At 38.9% G+C, this 17,175-nt stretch overlaps 2 protein-coding genes across 2 annotated transcripts in view; both read left to right on the forward strand.

The window, feature by feature from the left end:
• Positions 1-331: 331 nt before the first annotated feature.
• On the forward strand, positions 332-5,319 carry creg2 (cellular repressor of E1A-stimulated genes 2). The gene is made up of 4 exons (XM_084724740.1): positions 332-842; positions 3,615-3,784; positions 4,604-4,717; positions 4,841-5,319. Exons 1-4 carry the CDS (start codon positions 411-413, stop codon positions 4,980-4,982), a joined length of 858 nt encoding a protein of 285 aa, XP_084580866.1. The 5' UTR covers positions 332-410; the 3' UTR covers positions 4,983-5,319.
• A 1,781-nt stretch (positions 5,320-7,100) lies between these two features.
• mgat4a (alpha-1,3-mannosyl-glycoprotein 4-beta-N-acetylglucosaminyltransferase A) overlaps positions 7,101-17,175 on the forward strand; it is a 47,440-nt gene continuing 37,365 nt past the window's right edge. The window contains exon 1 of the mRNA XM_084724743.1: positions 7,101-7,644. Coding sequence (XP_084580869.1) covers positions 7,551-7,644 — 94 coding nt within the window. The 5' untranslated portion in view covers positions 7,101-7,550. The remainder of the gene's footprint in view (positions 7,645-17,175) is intronic.

The raw sequence follows: 17,175 nt of genomic DNA on the forward strand, positions 1-17,175 counted from the left end.
ACTGTGCTATTTAAACAAACAAAAGTATGCTTCACTTGAAAAAGTTTTTATAACTTCAATGTCAGTGTGTTGTGAGTGACAGTCTATGTTTTGTCACCAGTGTTATGGTTGAACAGGCTTATCTTAAGAAATGTATTTGACGTGTTTTGGTAGATTGAGGGAATTTTGGAAATGAGATTAAATGTTTGACATGTTATTAATACAGACTGGATGAAGAGTTTTCAAAAAGTGGCTTCACTTTTTGCCGACACCTGTAATGTAATGTAAAAACTGTAATTGTATTGATTATAAAGTAAATGTCCCAGGTCTGTCAGTAGGGGTCGCTGTAAGCCTCGTGTTTCGAAAACACATACACGTGAGGTTGTAAACAGAGAGTGGATGAGGGGCGGCCATTGTCCGAGCTCAATGATATGAAGGCCCCTTACTTTCCCCTGGCAGTGTTTGCCAGTGTCCTGTGTCTCTGTCAGGGCTACACCCTGAGGAGCTCCGTGTCCTGGGTGGTCTCCTCCAATGACGTGGTGGAGGACGCGGACCTGTCGGAGGAGGTCGCCCCGGCGCTGCTGGTGGACAGTGCGGGGCTGTGGAAGCAGGCGTACCCGTCTTCCAACGTCCTCGGAGACGGTGTGGAGAGCCCCGGAGAGCTAGTCAAGCCGGAGGACGACAACGTGGCCCAGCTGTCCTCTCGTCTGTTCTCGTATCGGCTGGAGAAGGTGAAGAAGTCCTCCAGCAGCGGTCCTCCTCCTCCTCCTCCTCCTCCTCACCAGGAGACCGCCAGGACTGCCAGATACATAGCGCACTACAGTGACTGGGGACACCTGGCCACCATTTCAACTCAAGACAAGGTAACACACGCAGGACAGGACAGGGGGGATGGTCCTAAATGTAATATGTAGTGTCTTCTGTGGACAGAGACGTCCTAATTAATGTGTCAGTACATTTCAGTGTTTAAAACAGGACTACAAGCGGAGCAACAGGCTCATAATGGACTAAATTGACATTGAGAGACTGTAGATTTTTAGAAATACTGATGTCCAGAGCTGAAAAGTTAGAGTGCATTTACTTAAATACTGTACTTTTACAAGTTTGAGGTAGTTGCAGTTTACTTGAGTAGTTCCACCTAATGCAACTACTTATATGGCACTAAGTAACTATTTATTTTATGAGACTCATCTATAGTTACTTTGATTTTGTTTATTTTCATCTACTCCTTATACACTTCATATTTTGTTTATTTTTATTTGATGCTCTATTGTTGTTATTATATTACTGTAACAAGAATTTTCCATTTTGATTATTGCTATCTTATCTTGTGCAGTATTATCAACTCATGATATATTATTAATTAGGGATGTAACAACATAAAGATTGTCACGATAAAAAATGCCTTGATACCATACCAGACTTTGACAATATGTGCCGCCACGTTTCACAGTTATTTAATTTAATTTATTATTTCTATTTTGTTTTAGAAATGGACTAGTACTGACTGCTGCATTGTTTTTGTTTTGCAGTTGTTAAGTTAAGTCAGATTGAATTAATATAAGTCCAATATCACAAATAAAAATTTGTCTCAGGGAGCTTTACACTCTCTATAGTGTGTGACATCCTGTGTCCTTTAGACCAGTCATTCCCAAAGACTGGGTTTGGACCCACAGGTGGGTCACAGGAGATTTTATTTGGCTCCCCAAATAAAAGAGATAAAAGAGACCATAGAAGAAATTCTGCTGATTTAAGATTTATATCTGCATTACACCTTTTATAAAGCAAATGTGGATATTGTTTAAGTGATGAGAAGAAAAAAACAAGAGCTACTTAATTCTTCCTAAATGCACTTATTTTTATTTTATTTATGAGGTAGACTAAAATGTCCTAGATTGTTTTCCTGATGAGAGGAAGTATAAACAATGAGATGACTTGTTAATTCAGCCTAAATGCATTTCTGATTTCTGAAGTTTAAACATTTGTATATGTTTTTATTTAAATGTCAAGATAATATAAGGTGATACAGACATGGCAGTAAAAATGGACAGGAATGTTCATTTATGCATGAATGAATCCATCCCCGAATTTATTGATAAGGCTTATTGTGCACAACAGTTTGTAATTTTAAAAAGTGGATCCTCAAGAAAAAAGACCACAAACTAATTACAAATTAAAATTATATATTAAAATTAAAAGTATATATTGTACATACATAATTCAAACATTCAAACAAAGGACATTTTACCAAGTCGTTGTTTTTCGTTGTTCAGAATATCAGATCATGTACATTTTATCGCGGTATTATTGCGCCTTGATTTTTTTGGTGTCATTGCATCCCAAATCCACAGTCCTGCACACCCACACATTTGTTTTCAGTTATATGGCTGCTGTGGTGGGTGTTGTGCAAAGCTACATTATGTTGGGATTTACAGAAGGTCACCATGTTCTAATGAGAATGATTAAGTTGTAATTTGTCCCACAATAAAACTAACAAGAAAGGCCCTGAAGTCCCAAACAATTTTTTCTCTTCTTGCACATGATATTAACTTTGTGCACAAATTATCATCTGCTGCATAAAAAAACAGAAAATCACCTTTCAAGACCTTGGCAGCTCCATAATTTAACCACTATGAAAGGGACTATTTGCTGGTAATAGACCTTTTTCCACAGCAGCCAGTTTGACATTAAATGAAATAGAAGGCTGAACTCAGGTGTTATACAAATAAATTGTTACCTTCGAGTCAGTTCAAACAGAGTCAGGGCGCATTTGATGTTCATGTTGGCTCACTGGAAAGGCCATGCGGCACTAAATGCAACAGGACCATTTCTGATTTGGATGTTGTATTTATCAATCACTGACTGTCTTTTATTTCCCCAAGTGGTCAAAGTTTAAAGCATTCTCCACATTGTGAGATTAAATTCTGGAGGGGAAATAGACATACTGAACCCTTTACATGTTGAGCAGTTTTTTTTGGACAAAAATTAAAATTTAAATGCACTGAATTAAAAAAAAGTGGATCCAGCGAATAAAAGACTAGTTCAGTTCAACAGAGTTTAGGACATGAACTAAGTGGTATACACAGCTGGTAACTACCAACCAGTCTTTATAGAAATTTATTATAGAATTACATTTTTTTTTTTACTTTTTAGTTTTTATGAATCTGATACTTTACATAATGCAATAAAAATATACACAAATAAATAATTGAGAAAATTATCTACAGATTAGTCTGTAATGTAACATAAATTAGTATTAGTTGCAGCTCTAGACCCTAGGGTGACTACAGAGGTTCACTTAGGTTCACTTCAGGATGGAAGCAGCTCCAGATTTTGTAATATAACACAGTAACAGACAGGTCTCATTCTCACATTTCTGGCAGGGGGTGCAAATTGCCAATGTTTACAGGTAGGGATCACACCAAACCACAGAAAGAACATAAATATTCATGTCCTCTCTAATTCACGTTCTATTGTGGCTGGTCTCAATATTCATTTCATAGCTTCACCAGTCCTGCATTTGGGTATACTTGCATGTTTGCAAATCTTTCAGTTTGTTTTTACAATTAAAAAAAGATTATAGTGACTCCCCTCCATAACAAGATGTCTTTGGTAATATCCTGCTTTTTGCTCAGATCAAAGGTCTCCCCTTTGGGAACATCTTCTCAGTGAGTGATGGACCGCTGGGCAACAGCACTGGAGTCATCTATTTCTATGTGACTCCGATGGACAACACTGTATCAGATCTGAAAAGTAATCCCTATGCCTCCCTCACGTTCTCAGAGGCTGAGGGAGAATTTTGCAGGTAAGCCCCAATTTTTAATGTACTCCCACTGGCAGGATAATCTGCTAAAAGGTCTCAAGGAAAAAGGTGAACTGCTGGGCCGTCATTAACCATCCAGTCTCTCCCACATTGTTGGTAATATGTAATGTTTTTCTCTGCTGCAATACTACCTGGCCACAAGGTTTGCTGTGTAGTAATTTGACTAAATTAATTATTTAAGCAATATATGATAAAATAAAGCAGGACCAGCTTGAAGGACTCCATTAGTCAAGGCTGCATGATTATATCGATAGATATTGCAATGGCGATATGATTCGCAATTGGTTGGAATGATCATTTTTGCATCACAATTTTCATTTTTACTGAACAAAATAAACCATTAAAATCATGATGATGTGACATTCGTTGGGGTCTGTACCAAACAAACATGTTTTCTGACATCTGGAGAACAAGATTTGTATGCCAGGGCATCTCTACCATTCTGCAGCACTTCATTATAATGCTGTTTCTTCTCACAGTTTTCCTGTATCAAAAAATTGCAGCTGCTATGATTTGAATAGTGCACTTGGCCATATTGTGATTTGAATATTTTGATTAACTGTGCAGCCCGAATGCAAGCTGGCATTGTGCTTTAGTACTGCCTATTTTAAAACAACATATATGTACAGTTGGTACAAATCAGCTGGCACACAGTGAGCTTTTTGGGTCCCTGGACAGTTGCCAGCTGAATTAAATGACTGCCAGTCAGTGAGAGACTCAGAACAGCTAAAACACCTATGTTGTAACACCTATGTGGGTGTGTGTGTGTTATAATGGTAACATGGTCTTCTGTGTTTGAAGGCAAATGGTGTATGATCCAGAAGATCCAAGATGTGCTCGGCTCACACTAACAGGGAAGATGGTGGAGGTGGCCCCAGAGGAGCTCGCATTTGCTAAAGAAGCAATGTTCTCAAGGTAATACGGCTAATGGAAGACGTAGCAGAGTATGAATACATGTTGGCTTCCTTGAAACCTGAAAATGAGGGAAAATGAAAATATTTGGGTCATGTTTTTTATGTATTGCTCTTGTTTTTGTAGACATCCTGTGATGGCAAAGTGGCCAGTGGGACACAAGTGGTTCTTCATGAAGCTGGAGTTGGTCCAGGTCTGGCTGCAGGACTGGGTCGGAGGCACATCACTCATTCCTCTGGAGGAGTACTTTAAAGCAACGCCTTTCTAAGAAAATATCCCTTCCTCTGCATCATGTCAGCCTTTGCAGATCACCTCTGCTGTCTACACCAGAGATATGGTGCCAGAAGAATATTTTTTAAAAATACTGTTGCTATTTTAATTTATGGAAGTGAATAGTCTTCACTTTTTTCTCTTTTACCCCTCAAGTTGAAAATCAGTTAAAAAGTCAATTAAAGTCAATAAGCTAGTTAAACTCAATGGTCACAGTCATCGCTGCTGCATTATGTGTATAATTTAATACATTCTTTATTAACACTGATTTTGACATTTTATGGGTTTGCATTAAAACGTGTGCTGTTTGAGAAATAAATGAATGTTGGCACACATTTATTGTGCATATTTTTCTTTAAAGAAAACAATGTATTCGATGAGCATTCAAACTTTTTAAGTGAATTGTAATGTCAGCACTTCTGCATGGTTTCTCATTTTGAGACAAAAAACGTGAATGAAGGTTGATTGTGGTTCTTTAAAAAAACAGGTTCATGGTAGGACCAGGTTCTTACTGGTTTATTATGGAGTGCTGCTGGCTTTAAACACTCTTAATTTGGCCACTAGAGGACGCGCTGTCTTCTTGTAGAGTGAAGAGTCGCAGCTCCTTTCTTAAAAACAAGTCTGTTTCAAAAGGCTTCTGAATGCCACACTGACATCAGAAAGTAAGCACAATTTTCAGTTTAACTCTATAATTTAAGGTATTTCCGCCAATACACACAGATAGAAATGTACATCTTATACTGCTTCTAAGATCACTAATAAATATATCTGTCATCACCTCTTATACACAACATCACTTTAACAAATTTAAGTAACACTTGTCATAAATAGTGTTTTTCTCACGCTATGCGGGGGTATAAATTGATAAGTACGTTTCTTTACATAAGGCGTGAGTTAGTGGTTAAAAACGCGAGTCACAACAGGAAAAGACTTGCGGAAAGAAAATCGCTCTTGAACGGTCGTGTCAAAAAGGTGTCAAAAAGGAAATCCCATGCCTCGCGGGTGATAAGTTATAAACAAATCAAGATATTTCCCTTGTTCTAACCAAGCGTAGTTGTCCATAAAATAACCCACATCGTTATCAAATTTTATTACGCATAATTTGTTTGTATAACAGGCACAATTAAGATATAACACATACAAATCTCGCGAGAGTCTTGAGTTCCAGTCTTAGACACCACCGCTGCTTCTCAAGCGCCAGGTGCCAAATATCGCGCGAGCATGCAGCACATTACTTACGTTTGAATGAAACCATTAAGGAACATTAACTCAAAAGTCACCAATGTGTGAATGACAAAATGCTATCCCTTCAACAGACAGAAGATCCCAGCAGTGTTATGTATTCCACGGGGGATAATAGGAGGTTCGGTTTTTGTAAGCAACACGCTTTTATTTTTTAAATTCATCTGTTGCCAGTTGAAGCGGAATCAAGGTTGCCAGGTATGTGTAACAAACCAGCCAAATAACAACTGAAAATCATCAAAAAGAAAAAACAACTAAACGGCGAGTAAAACCATTGCAATACCAGGCTGACACCGGAACTCGAACTACGCCCATACAAAAACCATTAACACAACATCATAACTCCATAAATATTACATGTGCCAGAATCAAAAGCAATTTCCTTAAAACAGTTCTTTCACTGAGTCCTAAATCACGTATTACCATAAATAAAATGGTAAACTAACCTGTTGCTGTTTCTTTTCGGGTTCTGTCTCTTTCTCTCTCCTCCTGTCACTTGCCTGGACAATATAAATGTACTAATTTTCACTTCATTTGAATTTACTGTAGTTTATGCAATACCTTATTGCAACTCAGACACCTTATCATGTTACTTGACTACATTTTAATCAACCTTAAACTTAACCTTAAAGTAAATAAGTGTGTTTATGCATTTGTGTGTATGTACTGATCTGGCATGGAGTCAGTTTGATAGGCTTTAGGTATAAACATATAATTTCATTGAAAATACGGATCTTATAGGTCTGTCTGCGGATGAAAAAAAATATCCGCGGTAACACTTTTAAAAGTAGCCCAGTTCCGCGGGAAAACGCGGACCTGGCAACCCTAAGCGGAATCAACGTGATTTGAGGCGTTGCCTTTCGGCCACCGTCAGAGAGCGAACAGCCTATCCCAGAGGATCAGCCGTCACACACTCGAAATGCCTTCTGCATGTAACTTGTAGCTAACGTCTCCCTGGCTATAAAAAAAACTACAATGGGTTGTATCGGCAGCTAGCTTGCGCTATCTTAACCGACCATGTAAGCTGTCTTGTTGTAGACGGCAGTTGACTCGTGACTGATCGCCGTAGCGGTTACAGGAGGAGCCAGTTGCAGCCCTCCGAACAACGACAAGGAAAGACGCACCGAGCACTCCCCTCCCAGCGCAGAAGTCTGTGCTCTGTCCTGTAAACTAGACCGTTTTTTTTGCCGTTTGACGCTCCCATATGCCTGCGCCTACACCCGTCTCGACACCCTGAAGGCAGAGAGGAGAGGAGGGAGGGAGGCAACGGCAGCTCCGGGGTCCCCGCCGACACTCAGCCGAGGAGAGGCATCGCTGAAATGAGATGAGGCTCAGAAATGGAACTGTGGCCACTGCGATTATTTTCTTCACGTCTTTCCTCAGCCTGTCCTGGTACACAGCGTGGCAGAATGGCAAAGGTAGGCTGAACACCACGGTCGCCACACAAATATATAGGGTATGGATGGCTTTTAGAAGAAGCGACAGTTGTAAGGCCTGATTAACAAACTGGCAGACATGAAGCTGACGTGCTGGCTCCACCAGCGCGTCGTAGGACAGCAGGTGTTGCCGCCGTTCACTTCGGACCCATCCTGTTCCTATCTAGTAGATTGATGTTAACAGCCAACGTGCCACACTGTCGTGCTGCAGCGTGCATGATTAAAGGGATATCTATCGTTATAACTGTCTTTTCCAAATTCTTTCTTCTGTATTGATTTTTAAGTATTATATCTGATAACCTATGCATTTTAACAGTTTGACAGCATGGCAGATCTGTAGTCACCCCTTATCTCCCCTCGCAGCTCATCTCCACATTGTCTGTTTCCATTCAGTAACAATCAGTTAGGGATAATTTAGCATTCCCCTTTAGTTTAAAGCACGAAGCAGCACAATTTGCAACAATTCTTGATTCAAAAAATATTCAGTGCCCTTTACCTTTCTGCAGACAAGTTTAAAGGGACAGTTCATCCCAGAATAAAATTAAAAAAAAATGAAGCATATTTTTCCTCTCACCTGTAGTGCTATTTATCCATCTAGATAGTTTTGGTGTGAGTTGCAGAGTTTTGGAGCCATCAGCTGTAGATGTCTGCCCTCTCTCGAATCAGGACTGGACTCAACCCAAAGAAAACTTGGTTGACTGAAGTTCTACCTACTCCTCAACCAGTCAATTTGTTGATACTTGGTAGCCTAAATGGGTGCTAATCATGAATTTCTGAAGTTTGACCATTTCTTTTACACACAGTAGCTAGGTACAAGGCATGTTTATCAGGTAAATTCAGGGCAGCATTAGGGGTATGCTATATTGTATCATTCATGATATATCGTAATAATTTTTCACGCTAAAAAAATTGTATTGTCAACATTACAACTTGTGGGGAGAGGGATGCCCCTCCATTACACGCAGCAACAAAAAGGGTGGTTGAAAGCGAAAGTAACATTGCTGCCAGCTCCACAGTCTAGAAGATAGTTCCAAAAAGGGGGGTGACTTTAGTAGTTGATCACAAAAGATCAGGTTTACAATAAATCATGGTAATATTTAAGAAGTGCAAGAAGATTGTAACAACAAAAGGGGGCAACACATCAAACTAATTTCATCACCTCAAGCAGAAGTATCTGGTTGATTAAGAGCACAGCTATTGTGAGTTCTAAACCATAAATATTTCTCACTATATTGTCATATTGTCAGGAATATAATTATTGCAGAAATGCCCTGTATAATTGTAATTTAGGGTGATATCACTCATCCTTATGTTACAAACAGCAGGATGAATATGTCTCCTATCGACGTTTGCCTGAATCCATCGTGACTGTTTTTTTTTTTTTTTTTTTTTTGCCAATTTTTGAGGAAATATTTGTCATTTTATTATGCTAAAGTAATAGTCTGCAGAGTGACAGCCACTGCTCTGCAACGCGCTCTTTATTAAAATAACACCAGCAACTGTCCAACCAATGAGAATTTGGTCAGACAAGAGCATAACGACCAACCAATTTACCGGCAGAAAGTGTCAGCCTTATTGTGAATGTAATGGAACTGGATAGCTCTTGGCTTGTGTCACTCAAGCCCAAAAAAACCCCACATTTGAGCGCGTTCATTTCCATAAATAGATGCACTTTTCCTTGTGCATGGTGATATGGTTCACAAGTGTAGTTCAGTAGAAAGAAATTCTACATGAAACTGCTCACAACCAGGTATGTGGATTATCTTGAGTAACAGGGTCATCATTTCTAGAAAGAGACAATGCTGGTATTGTGTTTTGGGTTTTTTTGCATTTTGAGCACTGCAAGCTGAGTGCCATCTACTTCCTTTGTATTCAAGAGAGAGCAGACATCTGTAATGCTGATATATCCAGAACTCAGCAGCTCTCACCAAAACAGTCTACAGGCATGAGGAAAAACATGTTTTTCTTTCGAATTTTGGGTGAACTGTGTCTTTATGGTCTTTCATCTGAACATTAACCATATTTTTACACATCCTGTCAGACATCTGGGCTCAGGCTTATTACACAAGTGTGTCTGTGTTTCACCAGTATGCAAGGGCCAGCACCTGGCACTTGCAAGTGTTAAACCAATCCATGTGGGGAGGGTTATGAGCCTTAGTGACTTATTATCAGCAGAGTGTAAATAATTGCAGCCTTTAGATAAATTCCAAACCAAGGGTTCATGTTGTGATTACTGTGGAGCTTATCAGCTTGATGAAATATTTTCCTTTAAATGGAGTCCAGTGAGTGCCACCACTAGAGCCAGCTAGAGACTGGTCCATGGCTTGATGACAGTGGTAGTGTGATAAGCAAAGGTCAAATCAAGTGGTGATGGTCTGTGTTCTGTCTACTAGACCTGTTGATACAATACATTAAGTCTGTAGTCAGGGATACTGAGCGTAGACCCTTGTGTTGTCACAAGATATAAACATGATAACATTGGCTTGTAGTTTTCTATAAGCTGGAAACAAGTACCCTTTTATCTGTACTTCACAGTTGTTTCTACAGTTGATTATATGCACAGCTTTTAAAGCATGAATGAAGCATATGCAAAAACCCAATCCTATCTTTACTCCACTGTGTTTTGACCACCTCAACCTACTAGTATTTCAGCACTGTGCTTCTTAATGACAGCCAGGCTCTACAGTATAAGCATTTGGCTCAATTTTTGTGTCAGATGCATGTTTTATCAGCATTTAGGTAAACAGAAGTACCATAAGTATGTTGCGCACATACCACAAATACAAAAAGGCTGCAAAGGATTTCTGTACTTCTTTGTTTGTTTGTCAGCAAGCTTCCTCTTGCGACATTAGTGTTGACAAATTGGAGAATATGCTTCTTAATTTGAGCATGTTTTGCTTATTTGCAGGATTTCTTTCCTACACGCTGCCTATATGTAATCAAAGATGTGTTCTCCATTTCTTTACCTTTTGTCTGTTTTCTTCCATTCTATTAAGCCGCAGTGCATTGAGCAACATACAGTATTGAGCAGCACACCTATTTGTTTAATCGAAGGTTAATTTCAGTTTGGACTACAAAACCTGTCAGATGGTAATGTCCTGGGGGTAAATGGGTGCGAGCAGTAATGAAGATCCCTTTTCGGTTTTCTACCAAAAGCTGTGGTATTGATTTATACCATAAACATTGGGCAGCATTAGTCTGTGTGAAGGCCAATGACACAAATAGCTCTCATTCTTTGTTGAAATGCTGCATTCTTTGTGCACAACATTATCACAGTGTCTTTACTTGGCCAGTGGAACAAATGAAAGAGATGCAGTTAGATCTACGCACTAGACGTGTCTTTCTAAGGGTTCAAATAAAATGCATTGTCCTTACATACTTGCAGGAAATTAATTTTGTCACTTCACTTCAATTTGCCTGACTTTGAATATACTAATACAGTGGTTCCCAAACCCTTTCTGGCAAGCCCCCCTTTCAGAAGCTGAAAAAAGTTTGCGCCCCCGCACCCACAGTTTTTTAACCAAATATTAATAATAATTGGGAATGGTACTGATCAAAAAAAAAGGATTCAAACATTGAATTTTAAATGAAGGTTAGCAGGATATACTCACCAGACACTTGTTTATTTTCCCCACATAGATCATACTCATTCAATTTTGTTTCATTCTTTATGTCTCCCTCGGTCTTCTGCACTCCCCTATGCCTGCAGTGGCTCTGGCGCCTTCCCTCCAGTTTGGATATTATAATATTTCATTATGTCAATTCCAGGACACATAAAACACTGATGAGTGTGTTGTCTTTAAGTATATAGGCTCTACCTGTATCATCAACATCACAAGCTTTATTCATGTACTTTACCTTGTATTGCACTGGCTCCTTGCTTCCCTGTGTTGGTTCTTATCTTAACATGATGATGTTTTAATACAGATTTTTCTCTCTCTCCTTTTTTTAAACATATGAGCCTCTTTGATGTCCCATATCATCTCTCCCTGCGGTTATAGATGGCTTCTTCTCTTGATGCTGCCCAGCGTGGGTGTTTAGAGTGTACTTGGCTTCAGGCATTGAGTCATTGTGAAAATGGAATTTTCAGACCCTGTTCTAGTAGTTGTGCATAGAAAACATACATGTATTTAGGCTCAAGGATGCACTGTATGATGCACTTATTGTAGGGAATAAGACACGGCAGGCGTTTTTTGTTTGTGGGGCTATTAGGGTGGAGAGGTAATCTTAGGCAAAGTTTTTATTTTTTATTTTTTCCCCTGACTCTTTGCTTCCGACAGCCCGTCTTGTTCCTGGTCACTTGACTGCTGTGAATGAGAGCTGTGCCAGTCAGCTGTCCAAACACTCCATGTTGAATGACTCTCCAGAATGTGTACTTCTCTGTCAGAGTCTCCCCCATCCCCCAGTGAGAGACTGCTCTCTGGTATCTCTGTGGTCGTATCTCACATAGACCTTCACAATGAATATGAGTAATAATGTTGGGGTTTGAAGTAGAGTTAGGACAAAAAATGCATGTATTGTCATGTATAGTGCAAAATGTTAGTGATACACTTGCAACAAGTATAAGTGTTTAAAAGTTGTAATAAGTATGAGTATGAGTTTAAAACACAAAAAAGTTAACTAAAATGGTCAATAAAATGTGAAGAAATAACAGTTTTGACATTATGTCAAAGACATCTTTATACTGTGTTGCAGCAATATCTACTGAAGTTAGCATGCTAACCAGCCCCAGTCCTGTCCTGTCACGTAATACCAGTTTTTGGTCCAAGAAGCTACAGTCTGAAAATATAGCTCATCCCCCCCCCCACATTTGCTATGTTCCACAAGCTCTCTTAGTTTTGATAAAGGAAATATTCTCGCATGTATTTTTTTTTATTAAACAGCAAAATACAACTATAGGCCATCTGAATTCAAGTTTCTCATTTTACCAAACTATAACTAGCTTAATTACCTTGCTAACTCATAGTAAAACACCAATTACTTAATTAAAATTTGACAAATATAAAATAAAACTCGATATGAAAATATTCTGGCTCTACATGTTGCCAACCTCCCTCTTACTCCTTCTTCATGCCCCACAGGTGGCCAATTTATACATAATGCACTTTTAAACAAATTGGTGCTCTAAATGCATTTTGAATTCACCCCTTCTTGGTGTCATCTCGTATTTGTGCTTACTGCACAAATAATAGTAAAGTGTAAATGCATTTGCGCCGCAGCAGCATACAATTAAAAGTGAGCAGCAGGGAAAAGCAGATTAGACAGGTACAGTCTTAATATCACTTTTCACAGTGATGGGTCAAACAAGCTTGATAAAGACTACGCCATGTACAGGAATAGCCTCCTGACCATAAATTACACTTGTGACAGCACAAACATGCTTTACTGACTTTGTTTGTGGTCAACACTGTGTGAAGAAAGTAGTGCTATACTACCGTAACCACAGTATGCCACCACAAGTTGCTTTTAAAGACGATTCTCCGGGTTTAAATGTGTTTTCTTTCTCCTTCAGGCACAGTTAGTTAAGTGCTTTGCTTGTTTCATTTGGGGAGTCTCATTAAGATCAAGATCTCTTACAAGAGTGTTTTGCAAACTAATTATATATACACAATATCAACAATAACAAGATGACTAAGTAGAACTTTGAAATCCCTTAGAGGAACAAGTGTCTCTGACTTCAGTTTGTTTTGCAGTTCATTACAGTTATAAGATCTCTCCCCCAGTTCAGAGATGGTATGAGGAACTTTTTAAAGCAAACCTGAACTGGTATCTGATGTCATGGTTGTGTGTTTTTTTTTTTTTTTTTGCAGTAAACTTGACTAAGGACATGTCTTGGCTTCTTATATCTCAATAGAATGAAAATAGAGGTATGTTGATGCCTTCCAGATGTAGATGATGGTGTCCATCCAACTTTAAATCAAATGCCTCTGTGTTGAATAACATTCAATGATTTATAGGTAGTATCAGCATAAGGGATATATCATAATTTAGTATAAATAGTATAGTGAATTATATAATGCTTTTCCTGTTGTTAAATGAGAAACAAGCTCTATTCTAGTTTATGAATCCAATTTGAATCTCTAGTTTTAGATAAGTTATAAAAATCATTTGTTGCAGATGTTTTCGCATGTGATGTACTGCTATAGTTGTTGTGAGTACTATATTAATAGGTTCTCTGACATTTCCAGCCCCAGTTTGAGACAGCTCTGAGGTACTTGTGGCTCTAGCAGTTTTGTTGAGATCATTACCAGGCACACTCTTCCTTTGTGCGAATGTGACTTCCTTCTTGCCTTCTTTGAGCCCGTGCATTCCCCTTCCTCTGTGTTTAAAGGCATGGTTTTCTTTCATCGTCATCATCAAACACAATGGGCCAAAAATAGCTCAAGTGATTGCAGTGACGGTGGTAGGCCAGATACATGGTTTATTAGTTAGAATGGGAGCGAATATGGCCTGCACATTGTGTTTTTTCATTTTTAGTGTCTGTGAAAGTGTGCGTGTGTGTATACATTGGGTTTGTGTGCTCTGTGAGGTAGGGCAGTCTGCCAGACAAATCCTAAGTGGCCTGGAAGGAAGAAGAGAGTAGAAAGGCCAAATCTTAAAAGAGAGAGGATGAGAAGAGCCCGAGGTGGGCTGTATGATGGAGAGAAAGTATGGGAGTGCTGACAAGGCAGTGAGACAGTGGGATTAGTTCTTTTTTCCTGTGTTTTGTACCCTGCTTAGCCACACACACATACCCACTGTCTGTCTAAACAGGAACAGGCATCTTCAGCTGTTAGGGAATTAACAATTGTTGTTTCCCTCCTCATGCTTCTGCTCACTTCCTGTATCCCACACTGCTATTCATTCATTCTCTGTCTCTACTTCTGGACAAAATTCCCCAACGGCACACATTTTCCCCTCAGTGTCGGGGAGAAGAGATGATTATTGTTGGGTTCTAACTAGGGTATAAAAATGGGTAGTGAAAGTTCAAACTTTACCAGCCACTCAATAGATGACCATTGTTTGGCTGGTGGAAGAAGCAAGTGGGTGGTGCTAATTTTGTTCCCTGACACTAAATGTTCTTTGTTGATTAATCTGTGGCATAAGCTTGCTGTATATACAAGGACCTGTCTGTGCAGTTTGTCTGCATGGATATGGTAGTGCTCTTGCATATCTGCAAGCATCGTGACACGCATGTTTAAGGGGACGATCTGTTCATTCATCATAAACAAGGAGTTTACAAGTTAGGGGCCAGATATCCAGTGCTTAACAAATTTATTAGACCACTTGTCATAAAAACGGGAAAACATAAATATTTTAGAAATCTTTCAAAAGCTTGTTTAAAACTAAAAATGTTATTGTTATTTATTTGGCAAATAACATATAATAAATGCACGCATAATAACCAAAAAACTTAATATTTTGTATGGCCCCCTTTGGCTTTGATAGCAGCTTGCATTCTTTCTGGCATTGTTTTTATGTACTTTTCGACGGTCTCTTTTGTTATTGAGTTCCAAATAGTTTCTAGCTGTTCCCATAGACTTGCTTTAGATTAAACTTTTGTGCGATCAATCTTTGATCCTACTAAATCCCAAATTTGTTGAATAGGATTCAAATCTGGACTTTGACCTGGCCTGACACTTTTGAGATCTACATCTTGTGCATTTTTATATGGTTTCAGACTAAGACAATTTACAACTAAATTTTATTTCCACTGAGATTATGTCACTAAATTGCCTGTGCATTGTCTGGTTTATTTGTTAACATCATTACCTGGATTAGATGTAAAAAAAAAAAATCCTGCATCATAGGCAGCTAGTAACTTGGCTCATTTCTAATTTGGCATTGTTTGTTACTAACTTGGTCTTAGTTTAGGCAGTCTTGACTACAGCACTGGTTTCGACTTTAAAATCTGTATTTGTAGTGGACTCGGAGCGCTGAATCCCACTGGATGTCATTAAACAATAGATTGGCGACATCTCTGAAAGTGGAGTTTTTCCAAAAGAGAGTGATAGCCCTGGCAGATAGTAGCATTACAGGAGCCAAGTGGAGCCAGAGGAGTGGAAGTAAGGAGAGTGGGGCCATGCTCTTAGCTCAGTGCTGTCAGACAGCATGCTCTGCCACAAAGAAGCACAGCAGGCTGCAGGAGCTTATCGTGACTTGTAGCTCAGTAGAGGAAGAAGAGTGGGTGGAGGTCAGCAGAAACAGTGACTCCATAGTAAGGAAGCAAATTAGAAATCTAGGTTGGAAATTTGCCAAGAGGGCAAATGTTCGTCTGGCCTCTGATGCTACTCTACTTTACCCCACAACCCTTTCAGTTTACATTAAAAGTGAAGTGAAAGGGTTGTGGTCTATTGCAAAGACAGAAAAGGACAGAATGGGATAAAGGTGTGCATTTTGTCTTTCTGCAAACTACATGGAACCGTTCAGGGAGTATCACTCGCCTACTCATGGATCGACTTGCACTTCTCTTCAGGGAAATACCACAAAAAATCAATACTACTACTCTGTGCGTGTGCAGTTCAAGTGTGCTGGTGTTTTTGGCTGTATGAAGATAAGTATTGCATGATTTATGGCAGGGGTGATTTGTCGATGTAACCAAAATTACAAAAAATACGTTGATTTACATATCATGCGTCGACGCGTTGTTATGAACTGTAGCACCCAGTCAGAGCATAGATTCACCTAGAGAGCAAGCTGCAGAGAGCAGGCCTCGCCGCAATCATCTAAAGTATGGTCTTTAAACAGAGATGCAACAGTTTGGTTCTATTTAGCTCCACAAACTGGACATGACTTATCACAGCAGGACAAACTGCTCTGCATGAGAGCTGGAAGTGAAGAACCAAGGGATCTATCCTCCTCCTGCAGCTGCAGCTGCATCGTCCTGTTTACTTTCTGTCAGCACTTAAACACAACTTATGAGAATTATCAACATGTGTAACATGTTTCTGTTTGTAGAAGTAAGATAGATTTTGTTGATGTTTCTTCATCATCCTGGTGTTAAAAGTGATGTCTGCATCATCATTTTTTTCAGCTCAGTGAAGGGTTTATAGTGATTAGTTATTAAATTAATATGTCTCATAGCTCCTTTATATTTGAGTCTATTAAATGGGGTGGAAATAAGACTAATTTTAAAATATGCCACTATTATCATTATTCTAACGTGACATTCTAATGAGACAAGTTTTTGATATGTATTTCAGGTATATTAATTGTTATATTACTGAATCATAAAAAATAATAATTGGATGAATCAATAAATGAATCAAGCGATTAATCAAAAACTAATTGATGGATTAATCATTGAAAAAATAATCATTAGGTGCAGCCCTACTGTGATTGAGAGCTGGCAAGAATATTTAGTCAACAAAGCTTATCTTGTATTAACCACTAACACTTAAAGTAACATATTGATCCGACCTTTTGTGTCCAATGGATATGACTCACAGTACAGTATGATTCTTCATTTGACTCTGGCCAGAATGCAGTAAGTCCATAAGTCATGTCAGATTAATGTTGGAGCATCTGGGAACT

This window comes from Lutjanus erythropterus, chromosome 8 (assembly GCF_056507025.1).
Source record: "Lutjanus erythropterus isolate fLutEry1 chromosome 8, fLutEry1.hap2, whole genome shotgun sequence".
In the NCBI taxonomy this organism is placed as follows: Eukaryota; Metazoa; Chordata; class Actinopteri; order Lutjaniformes; family Lutjanidae; genus Lutjanus; species Lutjanus erythropterus.